At 43.1% G+C, this 24,677-nt stretch overlaps 2 protein-coding genes across 3 annotated transcripts in view; one reads left to right on the forward strand and one right to left on the reverse strand.

The window, feature by feature from the left end:
* The window catches only part of apbb1ip (amyloid beta (A4) precursor protein-binding, family B, member 1 interacting protein), a 47,980-nt gene extending 34,760 nt beyond the window's left edge, over positions 1–13,220 (forward strand). For both annotated transcript variants that reach the window (XM_083656582.1, XM_083656583.1), the window contains exons 8-14: positions 4,891–4,965; positions 5,243–5,386; positions 5,984–6,094; positions 8,997–9,095; positions 9,546–9,669; positions 10,095–10,156; positions 12,124–13,220. In XM_083656582.1, the coding sequence (XP_083512708.1) occupies positions 4,891–4,965; positions 5,243–5,386; positions 5,984–6,094; positions 8,997–9,095; positions 9,546–9,669; positions 10,095–10,156; positions 12,124–12,942 (1,434 nt within the window). In that variant the 3' untranslated portion in view covers positions 12,943–13,220. The remainder of the gene's footprint in view (positions 1–4,890; positions 4,966–5,242; positions 5,387–5,983; positions 6,095–8,996; positions 9,096–9,545; positions 9,670–10,094; positions 10,157–12,123) is intronic.
* Positions 13,221–15,608: 2,388 nt separating this feature from the next.
* Positions 15,609–24,373, reverse strand: LOC310789362 (protein adenylyltransferase SelO-like). The gene is made up of 19 exons (XM_083650991.1): positions 23,655–24,373; positions 23,126–23,244; positions 22,907–23,035; positions 22,731–22,795; positions 22,325–22,381; positions 21,345–21,443; positions 20,553–20,620; positions 20,267–20,354; positions 20,079–20,148; positions 19,682–19,754; positions 19,512–19,595; positions 18,891–19,020; positions 18,449–18,493; positions 17,497–17,578; positions 17,294–17,386; positions 17,050–17,126; positions 16,413–16,456; positions 16,121–16,200; positions 15,609–16,019 (listed from the first exon to the last, which is right to left on the reverse strand). The coding sequence occupies exons 1-19, from the start codon at positions 23,866–23,868 to the stop codon at positions 15,897–15,899; spliced, it is 1,740 nt and encodes a 579-aa protein (XP_083507117.1). The 5' UTR covers positions 23,869–24,373; the 3' UTR covers positions 15,609–15,896.
* Between the last annotated feature and the right edge of the window lie 304 nt (positions 24,374–24,677).

Genomic DNA, 24,677 nt, shown 5'->3' on the forward strand with positions numbered 1-24,677 from the left:
CAGTTAATTAGGCTGATTAGGCTACATTTTCGGCAAAGCAGAAAGCTGAGGGAACTATTTTTGTTGGCGGAGGAATAAATACAGAAATCATATATTTTCTCAGCTTTTTGTCATTTTTTTAATCAGCTTTGTTTAATAGAACTGTTGTATAAAAGCAATATCACACTCGAGGTCGTGCTGTTGTTGTCTAATATTGGCACTGCTGTGATTATCTTCGGCACTGGGCCTGCGGCCTCGTGCCTGCGACCGAATCACAGCAGTGCCAATATTAGCCAACAACAGCACTCCCTCTCGTGTGATATTGCTTAAATATAAAGCGCCCCCTACAACCCAATCCGCAGAATAAAACTGCATTTTACATGTCTGAAAACCAGGGATATGTACAATATCAACGTACATTCTACACAAAACAAAAATTTGGCATTTTACGACAATCTCAACGTATTTGAAACAAAATGGCAGTTCATTTGAAAACCCTGTTGCCTTTCCAACACTAAACACAAGTAAAACAACTTTGGTTATGTTTAGGCAAGTGAAACAACTTTATCCTTCTCTTCATATTTTCTGCACTGAGAAATCCCTGTTCATCTGCTTGCAGAAACTCCGCCCCAGCCAGCTGGCATGGCTGCTCGTTAAGGCTCTCGATGCGATTCTCCGTGGATTTGCGTATAAAGACAAAATAATAAAAATAAACAATCTGTGGTTGGAACAGTCACCCTACAGCAGAACATCTGTTCACTTCATCTCCAAACCACATTTTGCGTCATTTGGAGACGGAAGTGCCTGGAATAAAGTGCAGAGCTCTCTGTGCAGGAATACATGAAGAGGAGGTAAATACTGCCCATGATCTGCAGAATATTACCCACATTGTAATGATACAAAGTGGGTTGAAAATGGGAAAAGCCTTCCTTTAAGGTTAGGGTTCAAACTGAATGTAAAAACAAGGGCTAGGGAGTGGCTCGAGAGTGGCTTGTAAAATGGGGACGACAACATGAGACTCATGTCGTTCGATGACGTGTATAAGGTTAATATTCATGTATCTAGAAAGGTGATATGCAACATATTTTGGTTCAGAAATGTTCATATTACATTTCCCTGGATTCTAGGAACGTACAAAGCCGACATTTTACTCTGGTGACTGGGCTGACACTGTTACTCTGGTGACTGGGCTGACACTGTAGTAGTTCTGCCTCTCTGGACACACATTTGAGTGATCATAGGTGATGTGTACGTGACGTCCCGAAAGTTCAACAACTGGCCAGTCCATTTTTGGCCTCCGTTTGTGCAAATCTATCTCCACATTATTTCAGCTCAGCTCCATCTGGCTACCTTCACTGTTGAATTGTTGTCTGAATGTTTCTGCGCAGAGGACGACCTCTTCCGTTTATGTCTTCACTGTAATGTATCAAAGCAAAACAGCTTCAGGCCAAAGACACCAAAGTCTTGGCATGTTTGTTGATAGAGCGGGACTCCTTTATAATCTCAAAGACGTTAATGGATTTGGTCTGTTGGCAGGGACAGATAGCAGGGACAGATAGCTGGGACAGATAGCAGGGACAGATAGCAGGGACAGATAGCTGGGACAGATAGCAGGGACAGATAGCAGGGACAGATAGCTGGGACAGATAGCAGGGACAGATAGCAGGGACAGATAGCAGGGACAGATAGCTGGGACAGATAGCAGGGACAGATAGCTGGGACAGATAGCAGGGACAGATAGCTGGGACAGATAGCAGGGACAGATAGCAGGGACAGATAGCTGGGACAGATAGCAGGGACAGATAGCAGGGACAGATAGCAGGGACAGATAGCAGGGACAGATAGCTGGGACAGATAGCAGGGACAGATATCAGGGACAGATAGCTGGGACAGATAGCAGGGACAGATAGCTGGGACAGATAGCAGGGACAGATAGCTGGGACAGATAGCAGGGACAGATAGCAGGGACAGATAGCTGGGACAGATAGCAGGGACAGATAGCTGGGACAGATAGCAGGGACAGATAGCTGGGACAGATAGCTGGGACAGATAGCTGGGACAGATAGCAGGGACAGATAGCTGGGACAGATAGCAGGGACAGATAGCTGGGACAGATAGCTGGGACAGATAGCAGGGACAGATAGCAGGGACAGATAGCTGGGACAGATAGCAGGGACAGATAGCTGGGACAGATAGCAGGGACAGATAGCTGGGACAGATAGCAGGGACAGATAGCAGGGACAGATAGCTGGGACAGATAGCAGGGACAGATAGCTGGGACAGATAGCAGGGACAGATAGCTGGGACAGATAGCTGGGACAGATAGCTGGGACAGATAGCAGGGACAGATAGCTGGGACAGATAGCTGGGACAGATAGCAGGGACAGATAGCTGGGACAGATAGCAGGGACAGATAGCAGGGACAGATAGCAGGGACAGATAGCTGGGACAGATAGCAGGGACAGATAGCTGGGACAGATAGCTGGGACAGATAGCTGGGACAGATAGCAGGGACAGATAGCTGGGACAGATAGCAGGGACAGATAGCAGGGACAGATAGCAGGGACAGATAGCTGGGACAGATAGCAGGGACAGATAGCTGGGACAGATAGCTGGGACAGATAGCAGGGACAGATAGCTGGGACAGATAGCAGGGACAGATAGCTGGGACAGATAGCTGGGACAGATAGCAGGGACAGATAGCAGGGACAGATAGCTGGGACAGATAGCAGGGACAGATAGCAGGGACAGATAGCTGGGACAGATAGCAGGGACAGATAGCTGGGACAGATAGCAGGGACAGATAGCTGGGACAGATAGCAGGGACAGATAGCAGGGACAGATAGCAGGGACAGATAGCTGGGACAGATAGCTGGGACAGATAGCAGGGACAGATAGCAGGGACAGATAGCTGGGACAAATAGCAGGGACAGATAGCTGGGACAGATAGCAGGGACAGATAGCTGGGACAGATAGCAGGGACAGATAGCTGGGACAGATAGCAGGGACAGATAGCTGGGACAGATAGCAGGGACAGATAGCAGGGACAGATAGCAGGGACAGATAGCTGGGACAGATAGCAGGGACAGATAGCAGGGACAGATAGCTGGGACAGATAGCTGGGACAGATAGCAGGGACAGATAGCAGGGACAGATAGCAGGGACAGATAGCAGGGACAGATAGCAGGGACAGATAGCAGGGACAGATAGCTGGGACAGATAGCAGGGACAGATAGCTGGGACAGATAGCAGGGACAGATAGCAGGGACAGATAGCAGGGACAGATAGCTGGGACAGATAGCTGGGACAGATAGCAGGGACAGATAGCAGGGACAGATAGCTGGGACAGATAGCAGGGACAGATAGCAGGGACAGATAGCTGGGACAGATAGCAGGGACAGATAGCTGGGACAGATAGCTGGGACAGATAGCAGGGACAGATAGCTGGGACAGATAGCAGGGACAGATAGCAGGGACAGATAGCAGGGACAGATAGCTGGGACAGATAGCAGGGACAGATAGCTGGGACAGATAGCAGGGACAGATAGCTGGGACAGATAGCAGGGACAGATAGCTGGGATAGCAGGGACAGATAGCTGTATGGAAAACCTGTGAGATACTCTCATTTCTAAAGCACCCCATCATGCTTTCTCCCGTCCCCCAACAAAAGACAGACCTACTTTATACGTCTCTGTCAATTTACATTTCAACTTGTGACAAAAGTGATCAAAACTACATTATTCGGGCCTTCTCTCCGCACGATCAAAACAACGGCTATATGATACCGAGCCAAAGTAGTCCAGTAAGACCATTAAGACCATCATTAGCAGGGTTCGACCGATAGCGGATGTTCTGTGCCAATATTCAGTATCTTAACATTTCACCATTCTCATCCCCCAAAAATACAAGGATGAATTTATTTTCATCTGAATTGTATTCTGGTCAAGCCTCTGGCCAGTGTGTACTACTCAGAAGTCCTGAAAATGAGTCCAGGACTCGAACTCAAGCCCGAGCCCTGGACTCATTTTCAGGAATCGTGACTCAACTTGGACTTGACCACTGACGACTGAGACTTGGACTCGAGCATTCATGCATTTGGACTTGGAAGTTGGAGACTCGGACTCGGACTTGTTAATTGATGAAAACAGTTTTTGTTTTTGTTAGTTTTTCCTAACAGGCCCTAATAATACGATATTGATAGCTACAGTATATAAATATGGTGACATAAGGGCAGGCATGTGTGTTACACCTATATGTGGATTCATGCTCATGCCTGGACTCTGACTCTTCTTTGGTGACTCGGACTTGACTCAGACTCAAACACTGGGGACTCTAGACTTGACTCAGACTCAAACACTGGGGACTCTAGACTTGACTCAGACTCAACATATAGTGACCCAACTACAACACTGCCTCTGACTGGGTTTCAACTCCCCTTTGAAACCCAGGATAGTTAACAACAATAAAACAGTCTTAAGTGGAATCCAATAAAAAAATTAGAATAAATTCAGGTTCAATGAGGGCTTCCCATAGACAAGCAGTGTAGAATTGATCAATCATACAATAAATATCTATCCTATTTGAGGTGGATGACACGGTGGGGGTGACCCAATGTATCAGTCGAACATAAATGTATTTATTTGTTTTGCTCATGGTAATGCAGGGGGGGAATCAAAAGCCATATGCAATAAGTCATAATCAACTAAGGAAATCTTTACCTGACAGCTTATAGTCTAATTATTCTTTCTTTATACATTTTCTTGAACTGAAAGGTATTTATACAACCCTTAAATCTTCTTTAGAGAATTCCAGTTTGACGCCAAGAAATGAAATACACATCTGCTTTTAAGTAGCAATCAATAATCATTAATACTGACTTTTTGTTGAGTAAAGTTTTTTTTCCCATTGCAGAACTTTTATCTGTGGAAGAAGGACAAGGGAGCTCTCAAAGACATGAAAGATAGGGACAAGGAGTTATTAATACAGGTAAATACACACATGCACGCACCCCCCCCCCCCCCCCCACACACACACACACACACACACACACACACACAATGACACAGTCACACAACAAAGGCATAGGTGAAACATTTCCTTTGAGTGACATTTCATGACTTTAAACTCAGAATTCTTATTTTAATCTCAGAATTCTGACTTTACTCTCAGAAATGCCAAGCTTAATCTCAGAACTGAAATTGGCTACATTTTCAACATAATGGCCCTAATCCTTTTCCGTACTTGCATGCCTTTACCTACGTAGGAGAACTTCTGTGGGACGTCCACCATCGTGCCTGACCTGGAGGGGGCGCTCTACCTAAAGGAAGACGGCAAGAAGTCCTGGAAACAGCGGCTCTTCCAACTGAGGGCCTCGGGAATTTATTATGTACCCAAAGGGAAGACTAAGGTCAGCGGGTCGGGGGTCAGAGGAGGACATTTGTGGCAAAAAGCCAGACAATAGAAGCATCATCCTGCAGCTAAAAGCCTCTAGTCCAGCGTGCATCACTTGAGCCGCTGCTGGGCCCAAAGTGCCCCCGTTATAAACAGCGGTGGTGAAAGATGAAAATATTCACGCTATGTCAACTGAAACCTTCATGAAATGTGTGCGGGAGCTTTTCTCCCCCTGTTCATTGGGACTACAAAGTTCTAGTGTGCAGCCTCTCTGCTTCATCAACCCCGCTCCTGTTTCAAACCCGGGCTGAATATAACTGGAGCCGTCCCCTCCCGCTGGCTAGCAACACTACATTCACTTACTGTACTGTATCTCTTTGATCTCTGGCAGCCCACTACAACATACCATTCATACACTATATTATGCCCCGGCTACTGTATATTGTTATACTGTATCAGTTGAAGGGGCAAAAGGGGCTGTGATGACAACTCCTCGAGATCTTGTTAAAAATAAGAACGTGGTATGTTAATTTGGCAATAAATCATCTTCGGCTCAGAGCTTGGAAACATCGCAGACCAAATTATAATGCTATCTCCCTTTTTTAATCCTCAGTCGTCCCGTGACCTGGTCTGCTTCATCCAGTTTGACAACGTGAATGTCTACTATAGCAAAGACTTGAAGAGCAAATACAAAGCGCCGACGGACTTCTGCTTTGTCCTGAAGGTACGTCAAGGTCGAAAAACACTATTAGCCTCAAAGCCGCAGATGCCATCGGTGCAGAATATGAACCGAAAAAGCTGCACTTCCCCTAACCATGATGTCCAAGATAATATTTACAATAACTTTGTGCATGTGGCGGCTGCACTGGTTAGAGTTGTGAGGCCTAGCGTTATACAATATTATATATATATATATATATATATATATATATATATATATATATATATATATATATATATATATATATATATTGCTAATTGCTACAAGGTGCTGGAGATATTATTGCACAAATTGATGATCTTGTCTATGCAGGTTTCAGCCACACAGCTGGTTGCTTTAGTGGAAATGTGACTGGCAGTCAAGTCTATTCGTTTGAAGAAGTGAGAGAAGACAGTTTTAGCCGATTCAATCAACAGTCAAAAGAATAAAAAAATAATCAGCGACTTTTCAAATAGTTCTCAATCTTAATCGATTTTTCTTTTTCAGTAAAAGCACTAAGCACTCCTGAGTATGCTGACTGCCTTTCATTAATATTCTTAGTACTGCCTTTAAGAGCCAGAGATGCTGACTGACACGAAAGAAAAAGTGAGAATTGGATGAGTTGGTGGTTAGTCTTTGGAGGGATCTGAAACTACAGTACTCTTTTTTTTCTTTTCCCCTATCTTTTCTGAGAAACACTGGAATCAGCAGATACCATTAGACTAGATGTGGAGGATCAAAGCCCAGAGAGCTTAGACGGGCCAGGAAAGTGAATTAGCGAGCAGTGAAAGACAGAGAAGTCAAGGTTACAGTTGAAGGAATCGAGGCTGCGGAGCTGCTGTGGCGAAATGTGACCTCAAGCTGCCAGAGCAGACATTTTGGAAGGCCGGCCAGGCTTCACAAGGTCTCTTACATCTATCTACTCCTGCAGTTGGGAATGAACCGGTAACAGGTTTCAAATGGCTTCGTTATTGGTATATCGTAATGAAGATCACACAAAAGTAACAGAAACTGTATTCGGCATCCACAGCGTTAGGTTAGGGTGCGCTTGACAGATTGGTGAGGTGTTATTTGTTGCGGTTGCCAAAGATTACTTCAAGGAGCACAATTTATCTTCATCAATCAGCGATCATAATACAGTAGAATAGCCTGAGGTAATCTCTCATACCATTCCCATTATGTACAACTGATATCATGATACCAGTGATGTAGTACTCGGATCCTTTAAGTAAATGTAGCAAATGGCAATGCATAATGGAAAATACTCAATTAAAAGTAAAAGTCCTGCATCCCAAAAGTTTACATAAGTATAGAAGTATTAGGCGTCTGGGTAGTGTACAGGTAAAAGCACTCGCCTACATGTACGACCGCGGAGACCCAGGTTCAATTCAGCGGTACTTCCGGCTTGGTCAGACGTTCTTACAGACACAATTGGTCAGGTCTGTGGGTGGGAAGCCAGTGGGCAGTGTCCTGGTCGCTGCACTAGGGCCTCCTCTGGTCGGTCAGAGCGCCTGTTCGGGGGAGGGGAACTGGGGGGAATAGCATGATCCTCCCATGTGCTACGTCCTGCCGGGGAAACTCCTCATTGTCAGGTGAAAAGAAGCGGCTGGCGATTGCACATGTATTGGAGGAAGCATGTGCTAGTCTACAACTCTCCCCAGATCGGCAGAGGGGGTGGAGCAACGACCGGGACAGCAGGGGGAATTGGCCAAGTACAATTGGGGAGAAAAGTGGGAGAAAAAAAAAACTTTAAGTATAGAAGAATTTGCAGTAAAATGTACTTAAGGATCAAAAGTAAAACTACTCATTTTGAAGAATGGTGTTAAATGTTAAATGCATTAACCTGTAAGTATGTTAATGTTGCAGGTATAACTGTTTCATAATACTGTTGGGGAATTAAAAACTCCAACAATGCAACCTATTTTGTTTTATCTGCAGCCATCAGATAGATCTAGTTGAATAAAAAGTATGTCCCTCTGAAATGTACAGTAGTGGAGGAAAAGTATAAAGTCTCACAAAATGCCTACCCAAGTAAAGTGCCAGTACCTTAAAATGATACTCAAGTGCAGTACTTAAGTGTACTTAGTTACTTTCCAACTCTGCACAGCAGCAGGGCCGTTTGAATTCACCACGCCACTGTACAACTCCTTATTCATGCTGTTCCTGTGTTATTTTTAGGCTGCAGTCAATGTTTGTGAACTTGAATGAACTGTGAGAGATGGCAAAAGTGACTGTGATAGCACCCAGGGGGATTTCCCTGGGATAATGGGACATATTCTGGTTCAACTACAAATACCATTTCAGCATAACAACAACACACAAGTTTGAGTTCTCTGCATGATTTCTGGTTTTGACAAATATATTGATTGGACTGCCCTAAACCACAGAAATAATGTACAGAATGTAAAATCAATATAATTGGTGTGGCCCTTTACTGTAACACTACGATCCCAGACTTATTCTGCCCCCTTGTGGTCACATCTATTACCCTCAAAATCACAAAGGCATCACATGGAAAACATTGAATCATCCTATTCGCTGAGGTAGTTATGGCCCTCAGACAGAATCGAGGCATGTTCTCTTTCTCTGAATGAACTAATGAAATACAAGCAATGATCTCATGACAACAACAGCTGGAGGGGAAAAAAACAAGTATTTGTTGTATAAGACACAGTGCAGTGTGTCTATCCACAGGCTGGCGTTACTGTGTTTTGAATCACTGTTGTCTGGGAACCATGTTAATACTGGCTGACAATAACAAGATTTCTATGACGCATTCAATGCAAGACAGCAGTGGAAAAATGCACAAAGTTATGTTGACGTGAACCTCAAAATGGCAGTATAGATTCACAAAGTAAGAGAACACGTTTGGTTAGTTTGGTTTGACCGACCTAATCATGCTTATTATGTGGGTTTGTGTCAACAGCATCCTCAGATCCAGAAGGAGTCTCAATACATCAAGTACCTGTGCTGTGATGATGCCTGTACCATGAACCTTTGGGTGACTGGAATACGGATAGCAAAGGTGAATTTGGCCAAATGGTTGTTTAACCCTCATACATGATTAATTAACACTTAAAGGAACACTTCACCCAAACAGGAAAATTCACTCAGTCATCATGACCTACTCATCCACATGATGCCGGTGAAGTTTCTTAGTCCACAAAACATTTGTGGAGTTTTCCAGGGAAACAAGAGTTGCAGCATTCTCCTAAACAACTGAAGTACATTTTGACCAGCCTTTATTTTATTTGATTTACATTTGAAAGCTGCTCACCCTTCACTTCAGGTGTTGAGGAGACTGTAACTCTGTTCCCCTGGAAACCCCCACGAATGTTACGGACTAAAAAACCGAGTAGATATTGATTGAATTTTCATTTTTGGGTACACTGTCCGTTTAAGGCTGCATATCATAAGAAATCATTCACACAGAACAAGAAGACATATAAACCATGTTGTTTTCTTGACCTTTCAGTACGGCGCGGCGATGTATGAGAACTATAAGACGGCGGTGAAGAAGGCGGCCGTCACCTCTGTGTGGACGAAGCGCAGCACGCCATCTAGCTCCAATCCCTCCACACCCTCGCCCACCATCAAAGGTAGCAGGGAGGGAACACCTGAGATATATGATCTTTATTAAATGTTGATGCTCCCTTTACACAGTGTTTCACTGACGAAGTGACTGGGAATCTGTGACAGCGTATGACAAGATAGATTTACTGATATGCTGAAAACTCTTTCATGGCTCTCTCTCTCTCTCTCTCTCTCTCTCTCTCTCTCTCTCTCTCTCTCTCTCTCTCTCTCTCTCTCTCTCTCTCTCTCTCTCTCTCTCTCTCTCTCTCTCTCTCTCTCTCTCTCTCTCTCTCTCTCTCTCTCTCTCTCTCTCTCTCTCTCTCTCTCTCTCTCTCTCTCTCTCTCTCTCTCTCTCTCTCTCTCTCTCTCTCTCTCTCTCTCTCTCTCTCTCTCTCTCTCTCTCTCTCTCTCTCTCTCTCTCTCTCTCTCTCTCTCTCTCTCTCTCTGCTAGCCAAAGCACCCAACCAGGCAAATGGACATGTTGTCAAGCCCCAACCAGGACCGGTATCTGAGGTACAGAAAACTCTATATCTATGTATTTGATTTAGACAAACAAATACAGTACTTCCTCTATAAGTACCCTACTACAAATATGATATGTATAAAATGGTTGGAATAACTTACAAACTAACCCAGTGTGTAATAATAATAAACCTTGTTATTCATAGAGCACTTTTCAAAACCAAAGTGCTTCACAACAAGGAACAACTGCAATGAATAAAACATGTAGTGCAAAATGAAAACTCAAGGCACTGTAATAGATAAAAAGACAAACAAATGATCATAAGTAACGTTGAATCAAAATCTTATAGAGAATTTAAAATGTGATAATGAATGTGGTAAGTAACTAATATCAGACCAGGATTAAAGGTACGCTTTAGGATCAAATGTTTGGGCAGTGGTGGATGAAGTACCTGAAAGCGACATTTAAAAGTACAGATATCTTACCAGGAAATGACTTTGGTAGAAGTTAAAGTCACCTATTAAAATATTGGGCTACTTGAGTAAAAGTCTTAAAGTATCTGATATTTATTGAACTTAAGTATCAAAACTGAGTGATCAATGACTGAGTGAGTGAGTGAGTGAGTGAGTGAGTGACTGAGTGAGTGAGTGAGTGAGTGAGTGACTGAGCGAGTGAGTGAGTGAATGAGTGAGTGACTGAGTGAGTGAATGAGTGAGTGACTGAGCGAGTGTGAGTGAGTGAGTGAGTGAGCGAGCGAGCGAGCGAGTGTGAGTGAGTGAGTGAGTGTGAGTGAGTGAGTGTGAGTGTGAGTGAGTGAGTGAGTGTGAGTGAGTGAGTGAGTGTGAGTGAGTGAGTGAGTGAGTGAGTGACTGAGCGAGTGAGTGAGTGAGTGACTGAGTGAGTGAGTGAGTGAATGAGTGAGTGACTGAGCGAGTGTGAGTGAGTGAGTGAGTGAGCGAGCGAGCGAGTGTGAGTGAGTGAGTGTGAGTGAGTGAGTGAGTGAGTGTGAGTGTGTGTGAGTGAGTGAGTGAGTGAGTGAGTGTGAGTGAGTGAGTGAGTGAGTGAGTGAGTGAGTGAGTGTGAGTGTGAGTGTGATTGAGCAGAAATTTTACGTGCGATCGTGCTGAATCTTTCAGGTAGTGTAAAGAGCGGTGCCACGTCTATGTGCCGACAGGCCGCAGTGCCGACAGGTCGCAATGCCGATAGCCCACAAGCAGAACCAGCTGAGCGAGGCGGCGTGCAGCGTGTCGGTGGAGCTAACCTCTCCCAGCCCCCACGCCAAACCTAACCTCCCCCCATGCCTAAACCTAACCTCCCCCAGGCCCCAGACCCTAACCCAAAACCTAACCTCTCCCACCCCCACGCCTAAACCTAAGGTCGGCATTGCGGGTGGTCGGCATTGCGGGTGGTCGGCATAGCGGGTGGACCCCGTAAAGAGCACCCCTGCAGGTCACGACCATATTTTTTAATTAGGTAGTTATAGGGCCGATTAATGGCCGAAACTTGCGATGCTGCACAGTGGCTGTGCAGCTCTATACACTGCACGGGTATTCTGCGAGTTGAAAGTAAAAGTACAAGTAAATGCTGTTAATAAAGAAGCAAGCAAAAGACATGCCTGGGCTTGAGTGGAATGAATGAGTTTTATAGCGGTTTGCAAACAATGTTATGGTGCATTACTGCCACCAACTGGAATGGAGTGTCGGTTGTGATTAACATAACTTGCAAGCTAGGAGCAGTGATTCGCCAAACATGCTTGCTTGCATGCTACAACATTTCTTCAGATTTTATTGTGTAGTAATGAGTAATTAAGATGCTTAGGGGAAATGTATTGGAGTAAAAGTATACATTAGGAAATGTTGTGGAGTAAAAGTGAAAGTTGACAGAAGTAAAGTAGGCTACAGATAGTCCCCCAAAAATACTACCAGTTAGTACTGTTAGTGACGTATTATTACTTTGTCAGAAAAGATGATACTGACTTAGCAGGTGGTTTATGATTTGAAGTTTTTTGTTTACTCAGGACTTTGGAAACGCCTGTCCTGCTCCACCTCCACCCCCTCCACCACTGACGGAGATCCTCCCCCCGCCTCCCCCAGACCCGGTCCTGCCCCCTCCACCGCCTCCCCTGGCTGCCAAAGCCTCCTCCCCAAGGCCTGCCCACTCCCCAAGGCCTGCCCACTCCCCAAGGCCTGCCCACTCCCCAAGGTCCGCTCCCTCCCCTCGGGCCCCCACCTCCCCTCGACCCGCCGGCCCCCCGCGACACCTCCCCTCAAACTTCCCTCCACCTCCACCCAGCCTGGACAGCTTCCCGCCACCGCCCCCCTCCGACGACACCTCAGAGCCCCCGCCCGACTTCCTCCCTCCCCCTCCTCCGGCCGCGGGCTTCGGGTCGCTCCCTCCCCCTCCTCCGGCCGTGGGCTTCGGGTCGCTCCCTCCCCCTCCTCCGTCCGCGGGCTTCGGGTCGCTCCCTCCCCCTCCTCTGGCCGCGGGCTTCGGGTCGCTCCCTCCACCTCCCCCGCAGATGGACTCCAGCGGTTTCGGGGACTTTGACGGGTCTCTGCCTCCTCCACCGCCGGATCCCGGCTTCTTGCCCCCACCTCCGCAGATGTTCGCGGGGGCCGGAGCGCCTCCTCCTCCTCCGCCGCCGCCTCCACCCCCACCCGCTGCGGCCCCGCGGGCTGCGCCACGGCCTGCCGCCACGGCCAGGAAGATGCGTCCTGCTCCACCCAAGAGGACTACGCCAATGCTACCGGGAGCAGGGGGAGGGGGAGGGGGAGGGGGAGGAGACTTTATGGGTGAACTGATGAAAGCCATGAACAAGAAACGTAGTGACCAGTAAGTCATTTGTGTACTATACTATATATATATATATACTATAGGGCTGGGCGATATGGACCAAACATCTCTGTAGTTTGAGGCTGAATGGTGATACATACAGTATCTCAGTGTTTTCTACAAAGTGGGCTAAATGTTCAGGTGTAAATCAAAGCCACATGTGAGATGTCACAAGCACTTTTATTAAAACATGATAAGGCTGGTGATATGAAAGAAAAAAAAAAAATCAAATATCACAATATTTTTGACCAAATACCTCGATATTGATATTGCGACAATATTGTAGGATGACTACTGGTGCTTTTTTTGGTTAAGATGTTTGATAAATAATCATCAGTAATGTGAATATAATGACTAAGTGGATAAAAGCAAATAATAGATTGAACAGCCAATCACTTTACTGTAATGCAGCCTTTAAAAGCAGGAAAAGAAAACACCATGATACCACGATATACAAAATCTAAGATGATATCTAGTCTCATATCACGATATGGATATAATATCGATATATTGCCCAGCCCTACCATACCGTGCCTGCACAAGCCTTAGGAACGACTTAACCCTTAATAAATGTTTCCTTGACACACAAGGCATCTCATAAGCATAGGGCGATATGCTTAATATCTCATAGATACAGTCGGTCTGTGTGGGAACGCCCACAAAATGTTAAACGGCTGGCGCGCGAGTGGGGTAAAAAAAAACATATATCTCAATGGGCTGACTCACCAAAGGACCGTGCTGTAGCTCTACACTACAGGATTGGGGATTCTAGAGCAGGTACATAGACGTCTGTTCAGATGTGCGTTTACTGCGGGGGTTAAATCCCTGATCCTGTCTGCCTGGGCTGGGCTAACAGCTAAATGCTAACTCTGCTGAATGGGGAGAACGGGAGGATTTACCCCACCCTGACCACGCCCCCAGCCAAACGTCTATAACGAGACACTGACTGTAACTATGATACGCGATTCTGTGTAATAAGTTAAAGTTAAGTGACACCAAAGTATGACTGAATTTAGTTATTTCTGCAATGCATATCTTTCTAGTGATAGTATTGGCTTGCTAGAATGTAAACAATTTTAAAATGCCAAAGAACAAAGTGAAAATAATGTAATTTGGATGGAGAGCTTGTGATGGTCGAGCTGTCTCATTTGTGATACTTGTTTGTATTGTGATACTCGTTTCTTGTTTGTATATTGTGATACTTGTTTGTATTGTGATATATTGAATTCCGATACATTGTCCCCTCCCTAAAATATACAGCAATTAATACAAATCTCCAGTTGAAGGCAGTGCACACACCAATTAAGACGGTCTGCAACCTCATTTATCTTTGTTTGAGATTATAGATATCCAAGGCAAAGGGCAATTATTATTAAGACCAAAGAATAATAGTATAGCTGTGCAGATGATGTTATACAACACCAATCATATACTGTATCATGAGTTATGTACAGATCAACTAGGAATTTTGTGCTTAAACATCTTTGCCGGGAAATTTCAAACTGTTACATAATAAGATGGGGTTTTTATTTTGTTTTTAGCAAAGTGATTTTCTTTGCTAAAAACAGAAGAAGAATGCCTTTCTTGTCATTGACTAGTTGTATAATGAAATGTAGTCACTCCAGGGAGAGCCAAGCCGCTGCGTCCGTGCGCGCTGCCATGTTAACTCAAGAGTTAATCTTAACATACATGTCTTTGACATGTCCACACAAATACATATCAGTGATGAGTGACACAAAGATGAAATGTAAAATGCTGTCATTTTGGAAAGAGACACTCTTACAGTACTGTATATATCTCCAGAGTTTTGCATGGAGGACTGTAAATACTGTACATCCTGTGATCATTGGGAATATTGTGCTGAAGTACTGTTACCTAAATAAAGCAGCCTCCACTATGGCAAAATATGATGATGTGTCCAACATTTCTCCTGGTCTAAGAAATACATCTGAACATCATTTCTTATTGGATTGAAGGTTAATGTCCTGCTGTCACCATGGAAAACTGGCTGCCATTGGCTGTTTGAAACATGACATCATTCTGAAGCCACACACCCCCCTGGATTCCATTTCACAACCAATCGATGTTATTTTTCTACAATGCTATACAATCCTCAGACACAGCCTCGTTTCAATCGAAAATGATTAATATGTGTGTTTGGGAGAGATATATCAAGTTATATCAACCTAGATCCTCAAAAAGCATCATGTTTCAAGCTATTACAAATGTATTACAGCATGATTGCTTCCAATCAGTGTTGTAGTACAGAGTCCTGGACTCATTTTCAGGACTTGTGACTCGAACTGATGACTCGGACTTCGACTTGAGCGTTCATGCATTCGGACTTGGAAGTTGGAGACAAGCACTCAGACTTGTTAATTGATAGGGACTTTTTTTTCTTCCATTTTTTTGTAATAGGCCCTAACAATTTGGCATGAGATAATAGACAGCTATATTAATGTGTCTGTGACATTATTTCACTTCTTACAAGGGCAGGTACGTGTGTTCCACCTACATGTGGATTCATTTCACGCTCATGTTCAGTAACTCCGGACTCAGACTCAGGTAATTTGGTGACTGGAACACTGGGGAACACTGGGACTCCAGATACTGTATAGTGACATGACTACAACACAGCTTCCAATGCAACCTCTTTTATTTTGATGCCCGTCTCAAATAACATCATGTAGGCAGCTGAAAAAAGCTTCACTAACAATCAGAATGTGATATTTATGTGCAAAATAAATAGTTCAGTTATTTCCCTCTAACCCTAACACCCCTATATGAGAACTGCCTCTGATAGTTGTCCTCAGTGTAAACTTAAAGAGAAGAAAAGTACAAACAGCCACAACCTTCTTGACATCTCAGACCAAATGTGTTCAGTCTTGCAACACATTTCTCATCAGGAACTTGGCCAGACCTTTTCTTCCATCTAGCATCTTGCCACCGAGACATCGGTCAAGAGGAACAGCTGACCTTTAACCTCTTAGACCACAGCGGGGGTCTTGCTGCATAGCCCGCCTCCTCTGCAGTCTCTTGTGTAACATAGGGGAATGACAAAGCGCGGTGTAGTAGCTCCACCTAGTGGGGATGAACAGACACGATTATGCTGCTAATAGAAATGCAAAGGGTCGTTGCTTCTGGTTTGGATTCAAAAGAACAAAATATTGTCATTTACATACCTCAGAAAAATCATTCATCTCAGTTTTCCTTATAGCCGACTCTGCCATCCAGTTCCTCAGTATGTATCTAGGATTTACATCTGTAGAAGGTTTGAGGAGACGAATAACCATTTAGTTCTTTCAAGGTCAAACATCATCAACAAAACAGCAATGAATGCATTCTCCTTTTTTTGTTCTCTTTCAGGATAGCGGCCCTTCTCACTACGACAATACTACGACATGTCTAATACTGAGACCTATCATGGTTGAATGGCAATCAACATCCCAATCCAAATGCCATTTCGTGACTTACCTTTCATCCTGCGCTGACGATCCGCATCACAGTCATTTATTTGCCTGAATAGAAAGAGAGAGAAAATAAATCACAAAACTGATTTTATAAACTATATTAACCCAAATCCTTACGATCCATATACAAAAGGGTCATGAGGGAATATAGCCATTTCATACACAAAAATGTGGATATTCCTGGGCAAACTTCATATACTTCTTGTTGAAGCAAATATTTTGTAGTGTATTTTGAAGAAAGGAAATCACTGAATCAGTGATATCAATAATCAGGCCAAGTCAGTCTCTTGTAGAAGTTTATACCGTACATGCATGCAGAGAACACTCTCTGACTAGAGAAGCAGAAGAAATTATACAAGTATGATTTTCAGTACAAGGACAAGGAATGGGTAGGGGAGAGGGGAGGGTTGAAAATGTAACAGTTAGGGGGACTATATGTGAGTAAGCGCCTTGGGATAACTCTTGTTATGATTTGGCGGTGGCATTATATCTATAAAATTGATTGATCGATTAACATGATCTAAAGAAAGAATGATATACTTATAGATACTGCATTATAAATGATCAAATCTTAATTTCGTCCACACTTCTTATCAATGCATATAAAACTCACTGGAACGAGGCCTGACATCACAGCTTACCTTCCGAGCCGGAGCAGGTACGGGCTGAGCCAATCAGAGAAGAGCTTGTGGGACGACAGGTCATCAAGAGCCCACATCTGACACAGAGAAAAGAGTTCTCTTGATTCAGTAGTACGGGATACACTGTTTGACTGACAGACGATCTCTGCAGTATCACCAGAGCAATGAGTGCTCATGATCAAAGAGGTTGTAGAAATCAAAACACAGATATCATATCGCAAATTACCTCTTCGGAGGTTATTACCTGTGTGAAGTCCCTGTTGTGAAGCTGCTGGGCTGTAGCTTCACTAAGCTGCCTGAAAGTCATGGTGAAATCTGAGCGTGTGTGCTCCATCATCTAGGGACACACAGTTAAACAAATACCATAAACAGACAGTAAGAATAACCTCCTTTGATAGACTAAGATGAAAGTTATCAGCCATTAAATTAAGCATGCAGATTACTTGCCTTAAGCAGGAATGCAATGAGATAGCCGTCATCCTCTTCCTCACCAAGAAGCCCCAGCTTCGCCTTAAACATCTGGTGGAACCTGACATACACTAATGAGGTTAGAAAGTACCACTAACACATTACTGTTTAATGCGGTTGATTCTGAGATAGGGATGTAGCAATATACCGTTTTACAACGATACCGCGATATCAAGCAATCACGATTATCGTACCTTAAGCTTTCCCTCTAATATCGTGCCCACACTATGTTGCACAATATGCACAGCACCACACGCCACTACAAATAAGTTCATAATGGAGGACCCTTGTGTAAACATTGTCATATTAGTTTCAGTTTAATAAAGCAATATTTTTCTTCAATTTTTTTTTCTGTTTGTTTGTTTTTGATCAGCAATAGTATGTTTGATTGAAAGGGGGTGGGGGGGATTAATACTGTGATATCTTAGTACAGGGATACTCAACTTGCTTTGCCCAGGGGCCACTTTTGCTAAATGACAGGAGGCCAGTGGCCAGTAAACCTTCGTCCCAAACAAATCAATAAAGGATCTCTCAAAAAGAAAATCAACCAAACATCTCAGACCAACTGATCGGTCAGTTGGTCGACTTTGTACACACAGGATAGTTAGCTAAGTTAAGTTATGGTACATATAAGTGTCTGGGTGGCAAGGAGGGGGGCGATATTTGACAATTTAGCTGAAGCTCGGTCAAACTTGATTTAACCTTAGTTTTCATTGCGAACTAGAAAATGGTCAGGGGGCCACTCAACACCCTATTGCAGGCTGCATCTGGCCCCCGGGCTGCAAGTTGAGTATCACTGTCTTAGTAGATACCGTACCATACCGTGAAATTTCATACTGTTACATCCCTATTCTGAGATAGCATAAAGTTGTTTCTTTGATAGCATAAAGGATAAGAGAGAGAAAGATAAACATGGTCACATGGAGCTTACCTCATCTGGTAAATATCACCGTAGCCTTTTACAATAGTTTTAGCCCTGAACAAAGACAAAGGAAGTAGAAGACAAAGAAAGTGAAGATATCAGTTTAGGCTAATTGTTACACTGAAACTAGTTTTAATTTAAAGGGGCAATACTGTTTTTTTTTTTACTTACAGCACTATAGAACCAAATGACCACAATACAGTATTTCCAGGGGGTTGATAGGGTTATAATAATGATTACAAATTACTGCTTTGCAGGGACCAAGATTACTTGCTTTCAAAACTCACTTTCTAGCTCTGTTTTGGAACAAAAACCCCACTCGTTGAAATTTCAATACACGTGTTGTGTAGGACGTAAGTTTGATCAATGTTGTTGCAGTAACTACTTGTCACCAGTAGAGGTCAATAAAGGTAATAGATAACTTTAAGACAAATCATCATGGTATATTCACCCCTGCTGCTGTTTGAGGGTGAGCACAGGACTAAGAGCCCCGAGCAGCTTCTCCAGGTTGAACAGGCCCACGTTGGCCTGAGCTCCGATGCTGTACCTCCCCTCATCGTCAGACGTGTTCGGGACAAAATCTGCAGAGAGTAAGAACACTCAGCTTGATATTTGACAAAAGACTTAAAAACAGGAGAAAGAGAGGAAAGAAAAATGAAAGCAACTTTAAAGGGATACTCCACTTTTTTGCCATTTGCTCATTTGCTCAAAAGAGGTCGTCGGCCATGTCTGGAAAGTAATGCTGGCTACCTCTTTTCCTTCCAAAAAGACTGATTATGTGCATTTTTGATTAATATTTCATCATGTGGTGAGTACCCGAAGCACAACATGTATTTTGGCACCGTGAGATATGCGTTTTGGCAGATTTTTAACAGCTGTAGCATTACCCTCCATTCTATGGCGATACTAACTAACTTCACGACTGTAGCTCACTGTAAACTGCGCGGACAGTGAGGGTAAGGCATGGTGTATCTTGGTTATGTGGGGGGATGTGGCAAATGTGGCTAAACTCCCGAAAAAGTGGAGTATCCCTTTAAATTATATAAAAACAGACAGACTACACTGGACATACCAGGGTCATATGACTCCAAGAAGCCAAATGGTCCATAGTCAATGGTGATAGACAGGAGACTGAAGTTGTCTGTGTTGCACACGCCTGTTGTTGTGTTGATACACAATAGATATCAATACAGGTCAGTATAATCTATATGACAAAATAATCATACAAAAACAGGTTCTCACCATGTGCAAACCCAACTGACATCCACTGAGCAATCAGATGAGCCGTTTCATTTACCACCATGCTATAAAACACCTAGGAAAACACACAGCTTGAAACAGTGAGGAATTCATAATATACAGTATAATGCTTACAGGTAACTTACATTGTCACTATGGCCACGGAGCTACTGTGTATTCAACTTTAGCATGAACTTAAAATCGAAGAAAAGCAATGGAAACCTGAATTGTTGAAAGCCCCTTTGCCAATGACTTATTCACATGAATGGTACTGAACTCACTGTATGCTTATGTTTAATAGTTTGAAGATAGTTTCAAGAAGTCTAGGCTAGAGGGAAGGTTATTTTTTCTGTTAACCCAAATACAAAAAGAATAATTACATAATTTTCCCATGACTCACCAAATATTTATCTGGGTCAGTTGAATTGATGGAAGGGAAATGTTCCTCAATCACAAAGTTCAGTAGTTTTCTAAAAGCAACAGGACAATAAATTGGCATTATATGTCACCGTATATGCAGAGGGAAACCATAGCCTGAAACAGTCATTGCATTTCTAAAGGGATCCGATATAAAGTGACCGGTCTAACCTCAGAAGATCTAACTCTCCATGTTGAGCCAAGATTTCTAATGATCCGATCCGAAACCATGACTTGGCCAGCCGGAGAACAACAGCTCCTGGGGATAAAACCCAAAATACCCAACTGTGATGCACATCGTGTCAATGGAGAAAACATTCAACTGCTATGGAACGGATAATGGAAACAGTGATTGTAAATAACTATACCATATATGATGTGAAATTAACAGATTGATGAGGATGAGTACATGAATAATATCAACGTTTTGGGACGTTTTTGCATGAATTTGCAGTACCTCTCTCGGTCTTCCCATTCCCATTGTAGAACTGATCCCTGAATACCGGCTCCTCACTTACGATAAGACTGAAACAAAAGCAATAACACATCATCGGCTCAAACACAGTAACGACTCAACAAAACAATCAAAAGGTCAGGAGAAGGTCACGCTCCAGGTCAGGAGAATGTCACGCTCCAGGCTCCTCGATTAAAATTCCTTCCAAAACATGTTTGCCCTTTTGCAGACGTCAAATACACTTTACCGGCCGTCAAAATCTTAAAGTAGGTAGTTCATCTGTTTATCAAGCTTCATGGCTGATGAGATCATCCTACTAAGCCTGGCTGCTATACAGGATTGGAAAAACGCATGTCTGGAAAATAAATTTGATCATTTCCAGGTCTTAAAAAGTTTTGGAATTGGAGACCAAATCTGGTAAAGTAAGGGAAAATATATTTTAGCTGTCCCAGTCATTATCAATATTGATATTTCTGGTTGTGAAGGAAGATCTTCAGCTATAGAGTGATATGGCCTAGCTGTCATATTGCCCGACTATCAATATACATTATCCTGAACACTCACCAAATTCTCCAAATCCAATCAAAGAAAGATTAAGGTCTACAAACAGTATACAGTACAGTATGGGATTTTGACGGAATCCTGGTTCTAACCATCTACCGTACTGTATTTACCCCGAAACTCCGTTCTTTCAAAATTCATACATGGATTATAAACAGTCTCTGGGCTCAATTGCTTTGTACAGACAGGAAATATTAGGCCTGTCTGCCACCATGTCTTCTTTGTCCCTCTCACCTGGCAGCTCTGCTGGTGGGAACGCCCAGGGAGTGCAGAGCTTCACTGCACAGGAACTCCCTGACCGAGGAGCGGATCACGGCTCGACCATCTCCTGACCTGCAGGGACATGCATGTTTAAGACGGATTCAGACAGGGGGGACAGAGTACATCAAAATGAAAAACAAGACTGTGTTTCTGTCTTGCATTTATTCTTGGATTTTAAAGATGTGTATTTTTAAAGTGTATTTCTATGTAAAAATATACTCCTATGACGCTAAATCATAACCTGACTCCGTCAGATGGGGCGGTATTGAGTTCACGAGTTCACAAAACAAATGTGAAGCAAACCCATCCATCTGGCAGCGTCAGGTTAGCTAAATCACAAACTGGGGCTAAAAGGGAAGAGCCCCCCCCCCCCCCCCCCCCCCATAACTAAAATCCTGTAGATCCGGGTATGGAAACAGCTATCTGGTGTTTGGTATCCTTTGTCATAAGGCATCACAGACCAGCCATGTAACATGATTTCTAGGTATTGAAGTTCGACAACAACAAAGTTGCCTACTTCAACTTTAAAATGACTTTTGTTCTCAATATAACTTATATATCACTTGCGACAAATAATCTTGTTTCAAACACTTAAACAAAGTGACACAAAACAAGTTGAATTTATCTTAAACAATTTAAGAAATTATACACCAACATAGCCATGATCAGAGACAGTCTATCCATTATGTAACCAAGAGGTGTGATGAAGGAACTGAGCCAAACATCATAAATGTTTTCACAATAGGGCACTTTCTCCAAGACAATCCTAAAATAAGTTTGATAACTCTGGATACAGGTTTAGAATAACAAATCTGTCGCTTTTTGCAGTGTAAAAAGAAAATACATTTGTAGACTTTTTCTTGGAAATTGTCATCCAAGTAGGACAAGATACTGTAGAGGCCACACTGAAGATGGATCAAGAAAGAAGAAGAAGAGAAAAAGGTGCAACATACCTTGAGTATGGAGTTTTCCCAGAGCCTTTAAGCTGGAGTTCCCATATTTCTCCCTTCCTGTCAAATGGCACATATGAAAATGAGAATATGTTAGGGCTTCAACAAGAGAATAGCTTCTTATATACAGTAGCCTATAGACGGTTTTCACCAGAGCACAACCCCACAGCACTTCCTTTTTCTCAGCATTCGGCAAACTGCAGAAATATTCACTCGACATCGTTACTTTTGTTTTCGCTGCTCAGCTGTATAGACGGTTTTCACGGAATGGTCAGTCCTGCACTTGAATGTTTTTTTTCTTTTATGTCCATAGCAAACACTGCAACAGGAAGTGAGCGGGGGTTCAATTTAGAATGTTTTTGTTGTCAAGTTAAAACCGTCTATATGAAAGATTTAAAAATACACTCACCTGTTGGTATACTGACCAAGGGAATGTGCCCGGCCATCTCCCAGCTGACCTGCCCAGTAACCAAACTATTCCAGAAGAGGGAGATGGAGAGCCATGAATAATTCCCAAAGAGGACATTTCATTAAATAAATGCAAGATAACAAGTTCAAACTGCAAATTCTCAAGACAAACTGTACCTGATGGCCCCCATATCTGTGTGCTAGAGGGACAGATCCTGGCAGCAGTCTACTTCCACTGGCATAATACAGGAAATCATCTGAACGGGTGACAGCAACGGCCAAATCTAAGATGTCCTCAATGACGTCCTATAAATCAATCATTTGATGGAGATATAAGTGAGTGTGCTTTGTTGTTTCACAGCACTGTAATACACAATAAAAGCTGTCTCAAATCACCTTAGAAACTGCTGCGAGTCTTAGCAGGCCTTTCAGTGCAGTTGGAATGGATTTGGAGAAAACGCAGTTCTTCACAGTGCGGACGAAGTTGCCGTCTACCTCATCAACTGGGAAAGCATCTGCAGAGAAGAAAGAGTGGTGACAACATTAAATCAGGTCTTTGGATGAAGGGCTTGGCGATATTTCAATATAATCGTCTTTTGGGATATTGTGACGGACATTCCTGCTGTCTAAACTGATTAATTTGATTTAAAAACTCAAAATTTCAGTTTTGTTTGACATCACACCCTATCATTAACATTTAGTTCAATGGAATGAACATGGATTTGATTTTTAACATATGACTATGCATGTGAGATATATACATGTATGTATGTATCTATGTATTGTATGTATGTATGTACATACTATACAAAAATCCTACGAGTAGTATCGTGATATTGATTTCAACCATACCGCCCAGCCCTATTTGTATAGAAAATACTGTTCTATGTATAATGAACTGTAAAGACATAAGAATGAGTTTTACCTATGAGCTTCTTACAAGACACTTTGAACTGGTCCAAGTCATGGATGTGGTTTGCCAAACTCGTGTTCAGTCTGGATGTGTCGTGGATGTTGGGTGCTGTGTCATCATGAGTGTGGCAGTCTCGCTCAGCACTTTCACAAAACTCCAGTACATAAACAGGCTTGAAGATAGCTGCTGCCAAAAAACAGACTAATACACTGTGGAAACTCCACATTGTCAGCAACTACAGAAAATGTAGCCTGAGAACCTGACAGGCAATGAATTGATCAGCAATATAAGCAATGAGCTAGTGGTAAATAAAAAGGACTACGACCTTCAGTTTGTCATCAACATTATTAGGTAACACTAATAGCCTATAAACAAACACAAAATCAATTATACTTCCAGAAAAGCATTCATTTGTGTTGTTTTCTTCCCTGGAAAGACCATATCTTAATGCAAATGTAAGACTATTAAACCGCTAACTACTAGCCTAGCTACTTACTGTGAGTTGACATATAACGATGTCAAGCAAAAAAGGTTGGTAACTTGAATTTAGGTAGGTTTATCCTCCAATAAGCCCCACTAGTTTACCACTTGTTTAAAAATGCCAAATAATTTCCCAGAGAGAAGAATAGTAGGATATCTTCTCCATCGTCAGTTTCCAAAAAAACACAGTCTGAATCTAGCACCGCATTCCCGATAAAAGTTAACTTCTTTCATAAGCATATCCTCTCTTGATTTTAAATACTTCCCTGTTATGAAACGTCATCAACACACGTCGCCCACTAGCCAATTTTCGAAATGCAGGACGGCAGGGGACGGACCCGCCCCACTCTCCCTCTGATTGGTTTACTCAGATATTTTACCCTAACCTTAACCAATCATCACTCCTCAAGCCTAAATCCAAACCAATCAGAGGCAGAGTAGGGCGGATCCTTCCCCTGCCACCCTGCATTTCGAAAATTTGCCGACTGTCTTCCGGCTTCCTGTGCGATTTCATAACCCGTCCTGACTCGTCCGTACGCGCTGGGATGCGTGCTG

Source organism: Poromitra crassiceps (genome assembly GCF_964638095.1).
Source record: "Poromitra crassiceps genome assembly, chromosome: 2".
In the NCBI taxonomy this organism is placed as follows: Eukaryota; Metazoa; Chordata; class Actinopteri; order Beryciformes; family Melamphaidae; genus Poromitra; species Poromitra crassiceps.